The sequence below is a fragment of the Lissotriton vulgaris genome, chromosome 5 (genome assembly GCF_964263255.1).
Source record: "Lissotriton vulgaris chromosome 5, aLisVul1.2, whole genome shotgun sequence".
NCBI classification, from domain to species: domain Eukaryota; kingdom Metazoa; phylum Chordata; class Amphibia; order Caudata; family Salamandridae; genus Lissotriton; species Lissotriton vulgaris.
The window spans coordinates 514,087,584-514,105,939 of record NC_141693.1 but is presented as its reverse complement, the minus strand read 5'-3'; the positions used below and the strand labels follow the sequence as shown (position 1 = coordinate 514,105,939).

At 44.2% G+C, this 18,356-nt stretch overlaps 1 protein-coding gene across 1 annotated transcript in view; it reads left to right on the top strand.

The window, feature by feature from the left end:
- Positions 1 to 18,356, top strand: part of FAS (Fas cell surface death receptor) — a 258,748-nt gene that overhangs the window by 162,310 nt on the left and 78,082 nt on the right. Inside the window, exons 6-7 of the mRNA XM_086921941.1 lie at positions 16,861 to 16,947; positions 17,145 to 17,188. Of these exons, the coding sequence (XP_086778067.1) occupies positions 16,861 to 16,947; positions 17,145 to 17,188 (131 nt within the window). The remainder of the gene's footprint in view (positions 1 to 16,860; positions 16,948 to 17,144; positions 17,189 to 18,356) is intronic.

Below are 18,356 nucleotides of genomic sequence, written 5' to 3'. Positions count from 1 at the left end.
AAGGGCCGCAGTGCCGGGAAGCCACTTTGGAGGTAGCTGTGCGCTTCACAAATTCAAGGTAAAAAAGTCAGTGCTGCTTTTATGCCACAGCAATACCAGAATCTGTTTTGATAATTTAAGAGAAGGTAACATTCTTAAATTAATGTAGTTATTTGTCTTGACGCTGAGCTTTCAATCTATTTGCCTGTAAACAGTTTGTTATTGTCTGGTAGTTAGAAGGAGACCTTGTTTGAAAACCTCTTTGTTTAGGGAGTTCCTTTGAGAAGACACCTTTATCCTAAGAGTTGTTGATAGTTCTGGCTAGATCAGTTGCAGAGCTATTAATGAGGATATTGTTGCATATATGAGCAGAACATATTTCTACCAGTGATGGTGCAGTCCTACATGCTTTTGCAGCTTTATTGAAGTCCTCTGTGGTCATGAGGTTAAAGGTTAGTAACTGGTGGTTTTCATAATTTGTTTTCTTGTAAACAGTGCAGCATTGTCCTACCCATAAAGCAGGACACACGCTTGATCTTATTTTTACGAATCATCCGGTTATCACTTCTCTCCCTTCCTTACCCCTCACATGCTCAGACCATTTCCTTCTCCCTTTTGAAATCACTATTCCCTCCCTGCCCCTTCCCTCCTCTATCAACAGAGATATTGGTCGCAAATGGTCCAAAGTTACCTGTGAGGCCATTGACCCTTGTTTTCTCTATCAGTTCAATTCATCGGAAGATCTTAACAAGGAAATTGTGAGATATAACTCTGCCCTTACCACTGCACTAGATACCATTTCCCCTCTTGCTCCCATGACTTCCTCTAGATCTTGACCATCTGCTCCCTGGTTCTCCCCCATGCTGAGAGAGGAAAAGAGTAGGTGCAAACAGCTGGAACGTAATGGCGCCAGTCTTATGACCCTACTATCAAATTAGCTTACAAAACGGCCCTGAACAAATTTCAAAAACTTAAACGGTCCACGATGAGAGCCTACTTCTCAAAACTTATTCAACTTGCTGAGAACTCTTCAAAAACTCTCTTCACAATTGTGAAGGATTTCGTGAATCCGCCTGCCTTGAAAGCCCAGTGCACCCCCACTCAAGCTCTCTGTAATGGACTTTCTGATTTTTTCCAGGAAAAAATTATCAAACTATCTTCTTCCTTTGATTCAGCATCTTCTAGTCCCCAGCCAGGAGTATCAGACACCCAGCATTGCTCATTTAATTCCTTTGATGTGCTGACGTCAGATTCAGCTTTGTCACTCTTAAACCAGGTCAAGTCAGGATCACCATTGGACCCATTTCCTGCCAAAGTGATGGGTAATCTTGCCCCTGTTTTAATCAACCCTCTCCTTTCCATCTGGAACTCTTCCTTGACCCTTGGTCAATTCCCTTCAGTCTGGAAACAAGCTAGGTTGCTCCCCATTTTAAAGAAATCAGATGCGGATCCATCCCAATTCAGCAATTACCGTCCCATATCTCTTCTGCCTAAACCTGCCAAAATTCTAGAGAAAGTGGTCCAGAAACAACTGGCCCTGTACCTAGAAACCAACCAGCTGCTGCACGATTCACAGTGCGATTTTAGAACCGGATACAGCACTGAGACTGCACTGCTAGAGGTATCGGAGACAATTCGGGAATCAGTGAACAGGGGCGAGGAGGCCATGCTGGTCCTCCTCGACCTGTCCGCTGCATTCAATACTGTGTCTCATAACATACTTGTGACTCGGCTACAGCAGTTGGGGATTGGAGGTACGGCCCTGGCATGGATTAAATCGTTCCTCTCGGGGAGGTCCCAAAGGGTACTTTTGCGTCCCTTCGAATCAGAGGACAAACCCCTTATGTGCGTTGTGCCTCAGGGCTCTGCCTTAAGCCCTCTTTTGTTTAACGCGTACTTGGTAGTTGAGTCATGGGGAGTCAGGGTGGTCTCATACGCTGATGATACTCAGCTTGTCTTTTCTTTTAGAGACCACTCTGACTCTCATTTTTCCAACTTTCGTAACTGCCTTGGCAACATCTGTACATGGATGGCTTCTAATCATCTGGCCCTAAATACAGATAAAACAGAGGTGCTCTTTTTTAGCCAGAAATCTGCTCCCCCCGCCACCTTGTGGTGGCCTACTGTCTTGAACCCCCTTCCCAACCCAGTACAGTCAGCCCGCAACCTCGGCTTCCTTTTTGACAACACCATGTCCTGTAAAGCTCAGGTCAACAAAGTCACCGCTGCTTGCTTTGGCAAGCTGCGCATGATTAGGAAGATCTTTCCCTACCTCCCTCAGATGTCCCGTAAAACGATTGTCCACGCTCTCATTGCGGCACATCTGGACTACGCCAACAGCTTATACGCTGGAGCCCCCCTTTATCTCATTGACCGATTACAAATCGTTCAGAATGCGGCAGCCAGGCTTATTTGAAACATCCCTACCCGTAATTCGGTTAAGGCTTATCGGAACGACCTACACTGGCTCCCCATCGCCCGCCGCATTCAGTTTAAAATTCTGACCCTTGCCTTTCGGGCTATTCATGGAATTGGCCCGGCATATCCAAGCAAAAGACTCAAACTATCCATGTCAGAAAGACACCTGAGATCCAATAGCCTCCGTCTACTGACTGTTCCTAGATTTAGGCTCTCCCGGAGTGGCGGCAGAACGTTAGGCGTGACGGCGGCCAAGTACTGGAATGGCCTTCCTTTGGACCTCAGGTTCACTGAGTCAGAGTATATTTTCCGACGCAAATTAAAAACCTGGCTGTTCACCCAACTCTGATCAGGCGAGCCTCTGGTAGCTTCGGGTTTGGATGGTTTGACCCTGGCAGCCCCCTCCTGTGATTAACTTGTTCTCTCAGCGCCGGGACACCCCCGACGGGGGTAGCTGCGCGCTTTATAAGCTTCTTAAATAATAATAATAATAATAATTGTAGAGGGATGGAGAGGGTCTACTCTTCAGGCCACAGGTCATCTCTACAGGACATAGGACAGGTTCCTCTGAACCGAGACATGCATAAGGTAGTATGGCTGCAGTCAACAGCTTTCTCGGCTACCTACTCATCATTCTAATGCATAGTCCGACAGGAAACCTGTGCACTACCTAGTTCCATGGAGTCACTGTCATTCACTAACTAAGATTTTAATGAGAGTCCAAGGCACAATGGGTGCATATAGGAACTGTGTAAGATTATTGGCAATAAGTGCATGAGAAGAACGAAATGGAAACTACAATTTTGATTAAAACTGAGAGTTGAAAAAAACAATACACTGCTTTTGGATAATGAGTTATGTCATGGCAACCCAGTAGTCTAGAAAAATCAAGATACTTTGTATAATACTGTGATGCGTTTTTTTTTCACAGTAGTAACACCATTGGAAACAAACTAATCTACTCTTTAAAAATTAATATCACAGCATCCATATGATCTTGCTTGACTGCTTTGGCAAACAAGGTTTGTTATCCAGTAACACTTTGCATCTTGGGATTTTCCGACCCAACATACAATGAAAAAAAACCACACATGCTCCATAATGAAGCATTGTGGTGAATGGAAAGCCAGGAATGACTGTAGGTTTCACACAGTACAATGGGCAACCATGCAAAAAGTATGTAAACAAGTTTCTCTCTGTGATTTTTGGCCTAATTTTTTGAACCAATCAAAAGCTATGCACTGAAATGGTGTATGCGCAAAGAGTCCATGTCATGTGCAGATGTTAGAATTCAAGTGATAAATGTAAAACATTCAAACTCCTCAAAATACTGAAGCTTGCTAAAAATGGACTGCCCATCACAGTGACAAGTCCAAGGGGCTATTGGACCAATGCTATAGCATCACTTGCAACCCTTTGGTCACTCTATGTAGTAACAGCAACTGAACGTGCCTGAACTGAGAAGATGAACAGAAAACCTCCATGGTAGTGCCTGTGTTCCCATGCAGAGCCGAAGCTTTGGTGTGCTTTCAGGAGCCTCAGCCACTCATCTGAAATTTTGTTGAAATGTGAGCCCAAGTGTCCTAAAGAATCTCGCGCTGGTGTCCACAGCCTCGGACAGTTCTCAACTATGGTACCTGCTGCCACAAAGCAGCACCATCATGCAGGCGAACAGGGTCAAACACTGATCTACGCAGTGTCTTCAGCTACAGCAATACCACCAGCTCCCACTGAAGGCCAAGGAAGCTCAGGTGAAGTATTCAAAATAAACTCATGAGCCAGTGCTACCTCACCACCTGCAATGCACCGTTTACCTAAGTTCCCACTCTATTCCATCACCAGTTCACAGCCTCTCTGGTATTGCTTCATCCTCAACCTCTTGTGCCTGCTTCCCCCTTCTGCAGCATTTGCCTGCGTTCTCCTCCTGTACCAAATAAATGCTTGCACCCAGCTTATCCCAACAGCCTCAGACTGATCCTCCGCCCCTCACCATCCCCCAAAGCCTTAGCCCTGATCTCCCTCCACTCGTCATCTCTCTCCCCTCTTGACTCCGGCAACATAGTTACTGATGTTACTGATTAGGTATCTAGGGCCTCATCCACAAGGCCATTGTGCCACCAGTACGTTATTTGTTTGTGATGCACCGGCGGCCCACTGTGCCTGCTCCTATTTACAAGGCCACGCAAAGTCACCCTGTGTGACTTTTCATTGCCTTGTAAATATGGGGCCCTTTCAAACGTTACTCTGCATGAAAAGAAACTTTTATAAAGCTGGGAATGCATCAGAATCCTTTGCCTCCCCAGTGGAGGTGGAGGTGGTATGGTGCAACGAGGAGAAATGCTTTTTTTGTCATCGTTTTTTTCTCTTTCTATGTGTGCTGCATTCTGCAGCACGCACATAAAAAGGAAAATGCCATCAAGTATTGTTTTTGTGCAGGAAGGTGTTCCTTTCTGCACAAAAAAAAAGATTCCCACAACGCAGGCACCGTTGCAACAAGACGCAAGGGTGCCTGCACTGGTACATGGCAGCCAACTGTGAGCCAGTGCAGGGGAAAGCACGCAAATGCATCGTATTGTTGTTAATATTACGTGTCCCTGTGATTTTACAATGACGCAGCTCAGCGCATCAAAATGGCTTGCGGCAAAGCACCATTTCTCTTTGTAAATGAGGCCCCTAGTTTTGTGGAAAGAACAGATATTTTGCAGATGCCTTGTAGAAATGTGTATATTTATGACAGTTTGGTCATTTTTAGGTCTTGCCTGTGAAAGAGTATGTGCTGCTTGCGCATGCACTCCCGCTTGCAAGACATAAGTTTTACAGCAAGGGGCTTTACCAATGCTTGTTATGTGTGCAACATAAGAGGTGAGCTCATATAACAGGTGGGTGATTGTGAACAGCGTGAGTGAATGCAGCATGAGTTTTGCAAGTGTAGGGTGAAAGGTGTGCCGATGTGACTGATGGGTGAGCTGTATGAGTGCAACGAGATAGAAAGGCCCATGGGTGTGCTGGGTGAGAGGAGTGCACACAGATTGAGAGGAATGAGTGCAGGGCGGGTGGTGTGAGCGGTGTGAATGTAGAGTGAGTTATGTGCCTTTGTGTGTACTGTGGGAACAGTGCACCTGTGTGATTGCAGGGTGAGCGTAAGAGTGAAGGGTAAGCTGTGATAGTGAGCGCATGGTGAGAGAAGTTAGTGCAGGGTGAGTGGTGTGTCCCTGTGAGTTCTGGCAGACTATTGTGCCAGTGTGCAAGAAGCGTGAGCTGCATGAGTGATGAGGGAATGCAGTGCCTGTGGGAATGCAGGCTGAGCAGCGGGAATTGGAAGTGGGTTTCTAGAGCGCGTAGCTACCCGTGGGCGTCCCAGCGTGGGACTGTGTGAGTGCAGGGTGAGAGAAGAAAGTGCAGGGTGAGTGGTGTGAGTTCAGGTTGAGAGTTGAGCCTGTTTGAGTGGTGTGAGTGAAGGGTGAGTGGTAAGCCCATTTCAGTGAAGGGTGAGTTGTGTGAGTGACCAGAGTGCCCATGTAAGTGCAGGATGAGAAATGTGCCCATGTGAAAGTAGGGTGAAAGGAGTTAGTGCAGGGTGAGTGATGTTAGTGCAGGGTGAGGGATGTGCCTATTTGGGTGTGGGTGAAAGTGCAGAGGTGGGTGGTGAGACTGCATGGTGAGCAGTAAGAGTGACAGGTGAGTGGAATATCATGTGAGTGCAGAGTAAACGACATGTGTGCAGGGTGAACGACATGAGTGCAGGGTGAGTGGTGTAAGTACAGTGTGTGTGCAGGGTGAATGGTGAGACTGCAGGGTTAGAGTGACAGACAGGTGAGTGGAGTGTCATGTGAGTGCAGTCTGAGAGGTGTACTCCTGTGGGTTCAGGGTTAAGAGGAGGGTGAATGGTGTGAGTGTGTGGTGATCGTTGCAAATACAGTGGGATTGCAGTGAGCGCTCGGTGAGCGTTGAGAACGGTGGGTTAGTTGTCTGAATACAGGCCAGACACTTTGTGAAACTCAGCATATTTGTTATCCGTGGTATAGAGTGGGGTCTCGGATATAATTTGTATTGTGGCATCCATCAATGATGAAGGGTGGAGGAAATAAATAATCTGTGTGTCCTGTAACAAACGTTCAGACAATTGATATGCCTTTATATGTGATATAGTGCTATGACTTGAAAGTGGAAAGAATGTGGCATAACTGTCAAAGCTGCTGGCTTTGAGTTGGTGAACAAGTTTCAAGTCTCTGTGCCAACTTAATTTCTTGTTATCCTGGGCAAATCACTTTATCTCCCTGTGCCTTCAAAAATGAATGTGTCCTTGTATAATGTAACTGGTGCTCACACAAAGTGCCTCAATACCTTCGGGTGGAATTTGCGCTATATAAAACTGCAAAAAAAACAAAGCCTAAGGTTACTTTTCAGAAAATACATTCTCACACTGTGGCAGCAAAAGTAATTTGCAACTTTAAGGAATAGGCATAGTGGAGATACAGGGGCTCTAGGAACTAGTAAAAAAAACAACAAAGCCTTGCTAACAAGTAAATGGTCATTTAGAGACCTGTGAAATTGCGATTCTCATATTAACATGACTAGAGAATCTGGATTTCATTAAAGACACAGAGGCTGACATTATGCATTATTCCTTTAATGCAGTCCAAGCATCCGCTTACATCACAAAATTAAAAGGTTCCAACATAGAAAAATAGCAACACATGAAAGTCATCAGCCATCAACAATCTGCCTCTTTTAAATGTGGAGGAAAATAAGTTCATGAAACTTGAAACATCAAAACGATCTGTTGATGAGCAGGATGAAGGAAGAACGAAGGTAAAACCAAAGGCCAGACGACACACAGTTAAGGAGCGTTACCTGAAAAGAGAAAGAAGTAAATATCTCTTGAATGTAAAAAAATAGTGTCAAGCTTATCAAGCTAAAAGGAACAAGAGATTAAACAAGTACTGTTAATAAAAAGTACAGTAACAAACTGTAACAAAAACAGCATTAAATCATTGTTAGACCACCAAGGGGTGGGATGGGAGGGATAATGTCAGCCTCTGTGTCTTTAAAGAAATCCAGATTCTCTAGTCATGTTAATATGAGAATCGCAATTTCATTACAAGAACGGAGGCTACATTATGCATGTTGGTAGCTTAGTAAAACAACATCAGACATATGTTCAATAGGCTTGCAATAATGAAGTGCAAAGGTGCAAGCATTTGACCAGTCAGCAGCTTAGAGAATGTCGTCCAACTTACCTCCAGACCAGAGAGATTTACTGGCCATAGCACCCCTCTAAGGGAGTGAACTTGAAATTTCTTTAAGTCAATACCTGCTGAATTCATAACAGTCTTAACCCATCTAGCAATAGAGGTCAAGGTTATGCCTTTGTGGGGTTTAACAAAGGATATAAGTAATTGGTTAACATCCTGAGGGCGAGGAGCAAACATTCTGCGATCATACTCTCTCATGCAGTCCACAACGCAAAGTATTGGACATAAATCAAAACGTGGGTAAAAGATTGAATCAGACATAGTCTTTGTTCTTCTTTAAATATCAAATTTGACTCCGAACATGTTAAAAGATCTATTCGTAATCTCCAGGGCTTTGACATCAGAGACCCTTCTGCATGAGATTAGGCATAGTAGAGTAGCCAGCTTAATGGAAACGTTTTTATTTTTTTTTATTTTTTATTGAGGAGAGTACTAACAGGCTAGTTATGGAAAAGATCAAGGATTAGTTTGAAATCCCAAAGATTTTCATATTTAGGTTTAGGAGGTCTTCTTAAATGAATGCTTTTCATCACTCTACAAACAATGACATTTTTACCTACCGTTTTACCATTGACAAGGACATGACCAGCAGAAATAGCCTATCTATAGCAATTGATAGTTCTATAGCTGAGGCCGCCTTTATCAAATTGTTTAGCAAGGAAGTTAACTATGTCAACAATAGGTGCTTCCAAGGAATCCAGGTTCCTTTCCAGGCACCAACGTACCCAGATTCGCCATATGTTGTTATATCTGTAGTGAGTCCCTGGGGGCCCAAGACTCTCTGAGGAGAGTTGCAGCCATCGCCAAAAGTCATGAGATTTCATTAGATCTCCTGACACTCTACAGGCAAGAAAGGTTAACCATATAAACAACAGGATTCTATCAATGTGCATTGGTGACTAATTTTAATTCTAGTGATGATAATCTAACAGATAAGTGTGGGACAAGGCTCTCTCTTGAGATGACAAGACGAGGGCACTATGCGCTTTTAAAATATCCCTCACACTTTAAGAACCCCTTAGTGTCATGCTTCATCATGGGGGTCTTCCTGTCCCTCTACGGGGCGGGGCGTGCTGCGACCTACGAGCTATGTGGGAGCACTAGTTGGTGTGACGATAGGCTATGTGTGGTGCGGTGTGGGTGATATCAGTGAAGTGTAGGTACCTATATATGTGAAATGCAAAATTAAAAATTCCCTGGCTAGTAGAAAAAATACAATTTATTAACTTCTCTGGCTGGGAACGTTAAAATAGGGGGTTTGTTGGTAGAGCTTATTGCTTGCTACCTGGTCGAAAGGTTAACCTCCTGTTCTGAATTAGGGGGTTAACTCCTCTGTCTACGTCTGCAAGAAGATTCTCTAGGGTAGGAATTAAGAAGGGGGTTTTGCAAGCTAGTTCTAGAGTGGTGGGGAACTATGCTTGGGATGGCCAAAAGGGAGTTTTTAGGACAAGGAAGCACTGATCCTGTCTCACTATCTGTAGAACTCTCTGAGTCATGGCAAAGGGAGGGAATGGGTACACCTTGGCTCCTTTCCAAGATTGTAGTAAGGCGTTGACCGCTAGAGTACCCGGGTCGGGCATCCAGCTGAAGTTGTTTTCCAGTTGCAAGGTTATTCTGCTCGCAAATAAATCTATTTCTAGAGGGCTCCAGATCTTGTTTAGGGTACTGAACACGGAAACATTCAGTCCCCAATTGCTGTGATCTAACAGGAATCTTGAGTTCCAGTCTGCAGAGTATTCCCCTTTGAGAGTGATCTTATGTTCCAAACAGAAGAGCGATCTTATGTTCCATACAGAACATCCAAAGTTTCTTTGCTAGATTTGAGAGATCCGCAGATTTGGTGCTCTCATGAGGGTAAAAAGTCCAGCGGTTAGTTCTAAATAATTTATGTGGTGAGATGATTCCTCTTATGACCAGATACCACCAGTGATCTGATTGAGAAGGCAGGCTCCCCAGCCATGAAGGCTCGCATCTGATTGTAAAACAAACTCTGGGTTTGAACCAAAGATTGCTTTTCCGTTCCAAGCGTCTAGGTTCTCGAGCCACCAGGCTAGATCCGATTTGGTTTCTTGATCCAGACCAATCCGATCGCCATACCAGAGGCCAGTTCTTATGGTTGGTAGGTAGTAAAAGGAGACATTTCAATGTGTCTACTGTGAAACCTAGGAACTCCAGAGATCTAGAAGGGGACAGAATTGATTTATCTTTGTTTATGATGAATCCTAAACTTTCTAGGAGATCCATCACAGTCTTCAGGTCTTTGGCTAGTTGTGACGGCTCCTGAGAAATGATAAGAATGTCGTCTAAGTAAATGATTAAACGAATGCCCCTTATTCTTAGAGATGAGGCAACCACTCTCATGACCTTGGTGAAGCACCAAGGGGCAGAGGAGAGTCCGAAGGGGAGAGCCTGAAATTGGCAAAGGCGATTTTTCCTAGACAAATTGAAGAAAGGGTTGGCGGGATTCGGCCATAGGAATGGTGACGTAAGCATCCTTAAGGTCTAGTTTGACCAGCCAGTCTCCCTCTAGAGGTAAATCCTCAAGAGATAGATGCCCTCCATCTTGAAGTGTCTGTAAACCAAATATTTGTTTAGTTCTCTTAAGTTTATGACAGGTCTCTAACCTTTGTCTTTCTTTTTTACAAGAAAGAGTGTCCTTCTCTATTATTTTCTGTTGCTCTGGAGAGAGAGGCATGTCTCTTGGGAAACAAGTTTGTAAAGGTATGTGAGTCCAATCTATTCGTAAACGATTTAAAGAGTAAACCTTTTGGGTTTTGGAAGGGTTCTTTATCCTCCATGTCAGTTAGTTTGGTGTTTATTTTAGTCAAAACGATTTTGTCTTTCTGCATTGATGCTAGCGTTGGCATTACCCAGTAGAATTAATGCTCTCTGGCTCCATCCCCTGATGAGATTGCTGTTGAGAGGGGTGCCATTGATGTGGCTGTCTTCTGCGGAATCTAGGATTCTGGCTAATGGTCCCAGTACGTCGAGAAGATATCTTTAAATGAGGATGGCGAGTCATCATTAAGCTCTTTGTTAAAATCAAGGTCCTCATCACTGTCCAAATCAAGGACAGAATCATCCAAAGGGTCAGGTAAGACATACTCATTTTCTGAATCAGAGTCTGTAATATCATGAGCACACTGGTCTTTTGTGCCGCTAGGGACACCCATATCAGACGTGCTGCGGGGGACACCATCGTAATTTGTGTTGCTTAGGACACCGGAGTAAATTGTGCCACTAGGGACACCTTTCAAATTTGAGGTGCGGGGACCTCCCTTCATGAATGAGGTGCTACGATCTTCCAATTCATTTGAGGTGCCTTGACCTCCCATGGTGCTCTTAGTATAAGGCTCGGAATTACATTTTTTTTGCTTTTTTACCTTGGTTAATAACTGGGGCTTTGAGACAAGTTGGCCCTTCAGGGAGCTCGTCTTGAAAGGGGAGGGATCTTTTAGAGGACATACCCTCCTTAAATGTATCTAAAATACAAGATCTAATTTCCTTTTGAATTTTGCGACGTGGTCCTGAGGGAACCACTCAGAACTTCTTGGGTGTTTCAGATTTAATGGGTAAAACATTTCTTTCCCTAAGGGGTCAAGGATATTGTCCTTAGAGGATGATGGGAGTTCCTCTTATGGATTGTAAAATTCTTGATCATCTTCATGAAGATCAAGGACATACTCATCAGGTGTGTCTGAGGATTCTATATCATTAGATTTGTTATCTCCCATATTGTAAAAAGCATTATGATATTTAGTGCCGCTAAGGACACCAAGATAAGTTGTGCCGCTAAGGACACCCAGATAAGTTGTGCAGCTAAGGACACCTTGGGAGTTTGTGGTGCGAGGACCTCCATTAGAAGTTGAACTGCTAAGTCCTCCCTGATTAGATGAGTTGCTGGGACCTCCTATATAGCTTTTATCAATGTTTTTACTTTTCTTAAGTCTTTTACCCCTTAATTCAGTGATCTTGTCAGAGTAGAGGTTTGGAATTTCTGAATTTTGTCCTCATCAGGGAGTGACCTTTTAGAGGACATGATCTGATTTAAGGTTTCAAACATACAGGACCTCAATTCCTTATGAAGGATTGTTTTCAGGGCTTCGTTGTCTATGTTAGGAGTAGGGGCAGAAACCTTGTCTGAGTCAAATTCAGACATGGTGTATAGGAAATGTTAAATTGTAAAAAGTGGTAAAGACCTTTAATGAAAGATAATTAGGGAGGATTTCCCTTAATAATAGTGACAAGGTTTATAGATGAAGGAATGTCAAGAGAATAATTCCTCTCTTATTATAATTAATTTTGTTATAGAATGTTGAAAAGGCCATTTAAATGAGGATTCCCTGCTAAAATCCCTTTTTTTATTTTTTTTTATGCATAGGTTTGTAAAACAATAACAACTTGCGTATGAAATCCGAAATAATAAAAGGTAGCAATGCAGAGCCGCGTTGGAGTGAGCAGCCTGCATCGGTGAAAAGAGGTGTAGAATAATCATTTACACAAAAAGCTAAATATTAAGGTTTGATTAAACATCTAAAAATCTTTAAATATATTCAAACATTAGAAATAGTATATAAGCTGAAAGAAAAGGTAGGTTAATCTGGTCAGTCATGCAAGGATGGGACTAGGGAAGGGGGTGTAGGGAGATCTCCGTAAATTGGAGATCGGTATAGAGGCAGTAGGAAGGGGGGTGGGGTTAGCCACACACTAGGACACTTCAAAATAGAGATACAAATGAATAATGGTAATGAAGGAAAATGAACTTTTCTGCTTGGAACCGCATTTAAAAGAGGCAGATTGTTGATGGCTCATGCCTTTCATGTGTTGCTATTTTTCTATTCTGGAACCTTTTAATATTGTGATGTATGCGGCTGCTTGGACTGCATTAAAGGAATAATGCATAATGTAGCCTCCGTTTTTGTAATGAAATACTCTGGTGTGGCTGCAATAGGACGCCAGATCAGCCAGCCCCCAGTAAGCTCAAGAACTGCCAGTGTATTTGTCCGGGAAGCTTTCTCAGCCCGGGCTGACACACACGACGGGGGTGGGGGGAGGGAGGGGGGGACACAATCTAAAGCCCTTTGAGCCCTATGGGCATTGCGGGCACTGTGGCTACTGGCCCAACTTTTGTGCAGATACAATGGGGCATTAGTGGCACCACCATTGGCTTTCTTGTGGCTCCTACATTTTCAACTCTTCAGTGTGGCATCTCCCTATGATCAGGGGGCTAGATTAATAGATGGCCTGGGAATAGGGGGCGACGGTCTCGGATGCCCGACCAGTCGCTATCCGACTCCGGACCATGTGTCTGTTTCAGGTCAGTCTCCTCTCCTCCCAAAGTGATACCCAAAATACAGGATGCAGTTGAATAGTCAGTCAGATCATGCGGAACCTTAGAATGGAGTGGTCATCTTACTCATGGCTTCGTCCTCCAATTCCTTTTTTAGGTCTCGGCCTAGAGACGCTCTGAAAGCGCGTTCTCAGCAGAGAATTATTGCAATCGTTTCAGTCTCCAAAGCGGACAAAAGGAGACAAGAGCTGGGCACGCGCCCAGCATTCTCAATGGGAGAGGTGCGACAAGTGCTGGCCAAGCGCGGATTCAGTCGCGCGCACGCTCACGGCGCCAGCCTGCCCGCCGCACGCCGATCACTGCTCTCTTCCTGGCCGGCATCGCGAAGTTTGGCAAGGCAGTGAGGGGACCGAGAGGTAGGTGCTTGTTCAGAATGTTATGTCCTCTAATTGCATGGACTTGCGGGAGTGTTTGCAGTGTAAAGTACCGGAATGGCGGGAGCAAAGATTGATGTCAGATGTGCTTTGAAGGATTCTGCTAATGTACACAGAACATTCAGTACAGTCTGCTCTCGGAGCGTGCACGTTACTGATCACCTATTCTTTATTGGACACCATGTGTTTTTTTAAATTCAACCCACCAAGATAAACGTGTCTATTCTCTTCTAGAAAAGAGTGTTAACCGTGACCAATGTAAAATTAATCAGTAGCCTTGCCTGCTTTCAGAGTAGTGAGTAGTGAGTGCAGAGTGGTGAGTGTAGAGTGGTGAGTGTAGAGTGGTGAGTGTAGAGTGGTGAGTGTAGAGTGGTGAGTGTAGAGTGGTGAGTGTAGAGTGGTGAGTGCAGAGAGGTGAGTGCAGAGAGGTGAGTGCAGAGAGGTGAGTGCAGAGTGGTGAGTGCAGAGTGGTGAGTGCAGAGTGGTGAGTGCAGAGTGGTGAGTAGTGCGTGCAGAGTAGTGAGTGCAGAGTAGTGCGTGCAGAGTAGTGAGTAGTGCGTGCAGAGTAGTGAGTAGTGCGTAGTGCGTGCAGAGTAGTGAGTAGTGAGTGTAGAGTAGTGAGTAGTGAGTGTAGAGTAGTGAGTAGTGAATGCAGAGTAGTGAGTAGTGAGTGCAGAGTAGTGAGTGCAGAGTAGTGAGTGCAGAGTAGTGAGTGCAGAGTAGTGAGTGCAGAGTAGTGAGTGCAGAGTAGTGCGTGCAGAGTAGTGAGTAGTGCGTGCAGAGTAGTGAGTAGTGCGTGCAGAGTAGTGAGTGAGTGCAGAGTAGTGAGTGAGTGCAGAGTAGTGCGTGCAGAGTAGTGAGTGAGTGCAGAGTAGTGCATGCAGAGTAGTGAGTAGTGAGTGAGTGCAGAGTAGTGCGTGCAGAGTAGTGAGTAGTGAGTGAGTGCAGAGTAGTGCATGCAGAGTAGTGAGTAGTGAGTGAGTGCAGAGTAGTGAGTAGTGCGTGCAGAGTAGTGAGTAGTGAGTGAGTGCATAGTAGTGAGTAGTGCGTGCAGAGTAGTGAGTAGTGAGTGAGTGCAGAGTAGTGAGTAGTGCGTGCAGAGTAGTGAGTAGTGAGTGAGTGCAGAGTAGTGAGTAGTGAGTGCAGAGTAGTGAGTAGTGAGTGCAGAGTAGTGAGTGCAGAGTAATGAGTGCAGAGTAGTGAGTAGTGAGTGCAGAGTAGTGAGTAGTGAGTGCAGAGTAGTGAGTGCAGAGTAGTGAGTGCAGAGTAGTGAGTAATGAGTGTAGAGTAGTGAGTGTAGAGTAGTGAGTGTAGAGTAGTGAGTGTAGAGTAGTGAGTGCAGAGTAGTGAGTGCAGAGTAGTGAGTAGTGAGTGCAGAGTAGTGAGTGTAGAGTAGTGAGTAGTGAGTGCAGAGTAGTGAGTGCAGAGTAGTGAGTGCAGAGTAGTGAGTGCAGAGTAGTGAGTGCAGAGTAGTGAGTGCAGAGTAGTGAGTAGTGAGTAGTGAGTGCAGAGTAGTGAGTAATGAGTGCAGAGTAGTGAGTGCAGAGTAGTGAGTGCAGAGTAGTGAGTGCAGAGTAGTGAGTGCAGAGTAATGAGTGCAGAGTAGTGAGTGCAGAGTAATGATTAGTGAGTGCATAGTGAGTGCAGAGTAATGAGTAGTGAGTGCAGAGTAGTGAGTGCAGAGTAGTGAGTGCAGAGTAGTGAGTAGTGAGTGCAGAGTAGTGAGTGCAGAGTAATGAGTGCAGAGTAATGAGTAGTGAGTGCAGAGTAGTGAGTGCAGAGTAATGATTAGTGAGTGCATAGTGAGTGCAGAGTAATGAGTAGTGAGTGCAGAGTAGTGAGTGCAGAGTAGTGAGTGCAGAGTAGTGAGTGCAGAGTAGTGAGTGCAGAGTAGTGAGTACAGAGTAGTGAGTGCAGAGTAGTGAGTGCAGAGTAGTGAGTGCAGAGTAGTGAGTGCAGAGTAGTGAGTAGTGAGTGCAGAGTAGTGAGTGCAGAGTAGTGAGTACAGAGTAGTGAGTGCAGAGTAGTGAGTGCAGAGTAGTGAGTGCAGAGTAGTGAGTGCAGAGTAGTGAGTGCAGAGTAATGATTAGTGAGTGCATAGTGAGTGCAGAGTAATGAGTAGTGAGTGCAGAGTAGTGAGTGCAGAGTAGTGAGTGCAGAGTAGTGAGTGCAGAGTAGTGAGTGCAGAGTAGTGAGTACAGAGTAGTGAGTGCAGAGTAGTGAGTGCAGAGTAGTGAGTGCAGAGTAGTGAGTGCAGAGTAGTGAGTACAGAGTAGTGAGTGCAGAGTAGTGAGTGCAGAGTAGTGAGTGCAGAGTAGTGAGTGCAGAGTAGTGAGTGCAGAGTAGTGAGTGCAGAGTAGTGAGTAGTGAGTGCAGAGTAGTGAGTAGTGAGTGCAGAGTAGTGAGTGCAGAGTGGTAATGAGTAGTGAGTGCAGAGTAGTGAGTGCAGAGTAATGAGTAGTGAGTGCAGAGTAGTGAGTGCAGAGTAATGAGTAGTGAGTGCAGAGTAGTGAGTGCAGAGTAGTGAGTGCAGAGTAGTGAGTGCAGAGTAGTGAGTAGTGAGTGCAGAGTAGTGAGTGCAGAGTAGTGAGTGCAGAGTAGTGAGTGCAGAGTAGTGAGTGCAGAGTAGTGAGTGCAGAGTAGTGAGTGCAGAGTACTGAGTGCAGAGTAGTGAGTAGTGAGTGCAGAGTGAACAATTCCAATCCAAACCACATAATTCCATTACACACCACATGCATACACTCCATAATACATGGGTAAAAGACATTGCCATTTACAATGCCATTAGCTCTAACTCAAATAAATCTGAGACCTATTCCATTTCCAATGCTTGTATACTGCGGTACTTTTAGGGCAAAGCTTAATCTGCTAGTGGAGTCTTGTTATACCTGCTGCTTAGCCAGTTTGACTGTGGTGAGAGAATGTTGGTGAGAGGAATGTTGGATGAGTGAGGATGTCAGTTGGAGGATGGGCTGAGCAGCAGGAAGGCTGCTCCTTGTGGGCTCCACGCCGTAACATCTGATCTTAAATAAATGGAAACTACTTGGAACCGGATTATCTTTTGTTCACTACCAGTCTGCACAGTTAAGGAACCCTACTCCCGGCTTCTGTATGGTAGTTGCTCGAAATGTTTATACTTTATGGAGTTTTAATCCTAGGAAAGCAAGTGGCAACACTCACCCAAGGTCACCCATCTATTTACCAAAGCCTCCTCTACAAAAGGTAAAACCTAAAACCTTTTGGCTAAGCCAATGTTTATTTGTCATGCCAATATACGTTCTACATTGCTCAAGAAGTTATATCTTTTTAGGGCAGAGTTGGAGACTGTGCTGAAATCATCAGAGAGGGTAGTAAAGTGCCGAAAAGCTGTGTAGTTCTAATTGAAGTCAGTAGAACTCGGCACTTCGACACTGGTTTTTTTAAATTCTACGTTTTCATCACTTTATTTGAAGTTCGGTAATGTGCTCTTTCCTGTCCTTCACAGATAATCACCGAACACGAATGGCTCTCCTCGCTGCAATGGTGGTAACGGTGATTGTGCTGATAGTGACAGCGGCCGCAGCAGTACTCTGTGAGTGCAGAGCCGATTTTTCATATTATAGCAACAGTGCGCTCCTTTCTGCAGCTGATCACCTCAAAATGAATTGATCTCGAGATTTACTTATTTTGACAATGAAATCTGTGCATCTGAATATTTCACCTATATTGTCCCTTTTTAACTGACAGGCAAAACATTTCTAAAAATAAATGAATATTTGTATTTTTCAGGTTGTCAAAGGAACCCTCCAACAGCGCACGCAGAAGTCCTTAAAGTAAGTCATGCCTTCTTGAAGAGCGTAACGTCACTTGCTTTACATGTACATTTTTCTTTATGTATTGTTAAAGTACATGTACTACAGTTCCCGTTGTATAACATTTAGAAACATTGAAGTATATGCACGGATTAAGGCACATGTTATTAGAAAGGCACCGAATCATCGAGTACTACTAAAATATCAAATACAATTATCAAATGGGTAAAATAATAAGGGCCAGATGTAGGTGGCCAAATAACGAGTTCTAACACTGAAATTGAGATCGCTATTAGGCTGAAAGCAATGTAGCTGAGTTTAAACCTACTAGCAAAATAAGGAATCGCTAAATTGGGATTCCTTATTTTGCTCTTGCATTTGAGGAATCGGAAATTGCGATTCCTTAAATGCAATGCAAGTAGCACAATCGAAAGTGCACTTTAGCCTTAAGGAATCGCTAATTACCGCCAACTTCAAGTTGGTGGTAATTAGCGATTTCCTTTAAAAAAAAAAACACTTTGTTGATTTTTTTAAAGTGCCATTTGGCACACATTCATGCCCTTAGGGCATGTATGTGCGCCACATGTGCACACATGGACATTTCAGGGGTGCAACAGGGTGTCCTATTGACACCCTGGCACCCTTGAAATAGCGCCCGCTATTTGCGATTCACTAATAGCAAATCGCAAATGTAGCATATCTTCCGATTCATTCCTAGGGGCCTCCAAACCCATAGTAATGAATGAGTAGGTATTCCTTATTACCGAATGTCAATTAGCGATTCGTTATTAGGGAATATTAAGGATTCCTATTATTTTAGCGATTCCTACCTACATTTAACTTTGCGAGTCCTTAATAGCGAATCGGTAAAATTCCCTATTAATGATTCGCAAATTTGATTTTACCTACATCTGGCCCAAAGTGTTTAAACTGACAAGGTGCACTGAATTCTACTGGTGGTTGTATAGAGTGTGAAACAAAAACCATGCTGTTGTTAATAATAATCCTCCTAAGAACTACCAGTAGTAGCAGATCTACATCTAATATTTTCTCAAGCATCTGCATTATCTTTGATAGTAGCACTACCTGCGAGGGGAAGAGTAGTAGTTCTATTAGTAATCTGTACCAACTGTCAATTTTCAAACATTCGGAAGCGTGAATAGCCTTCCCAAGTGAAACTAAACTTAAA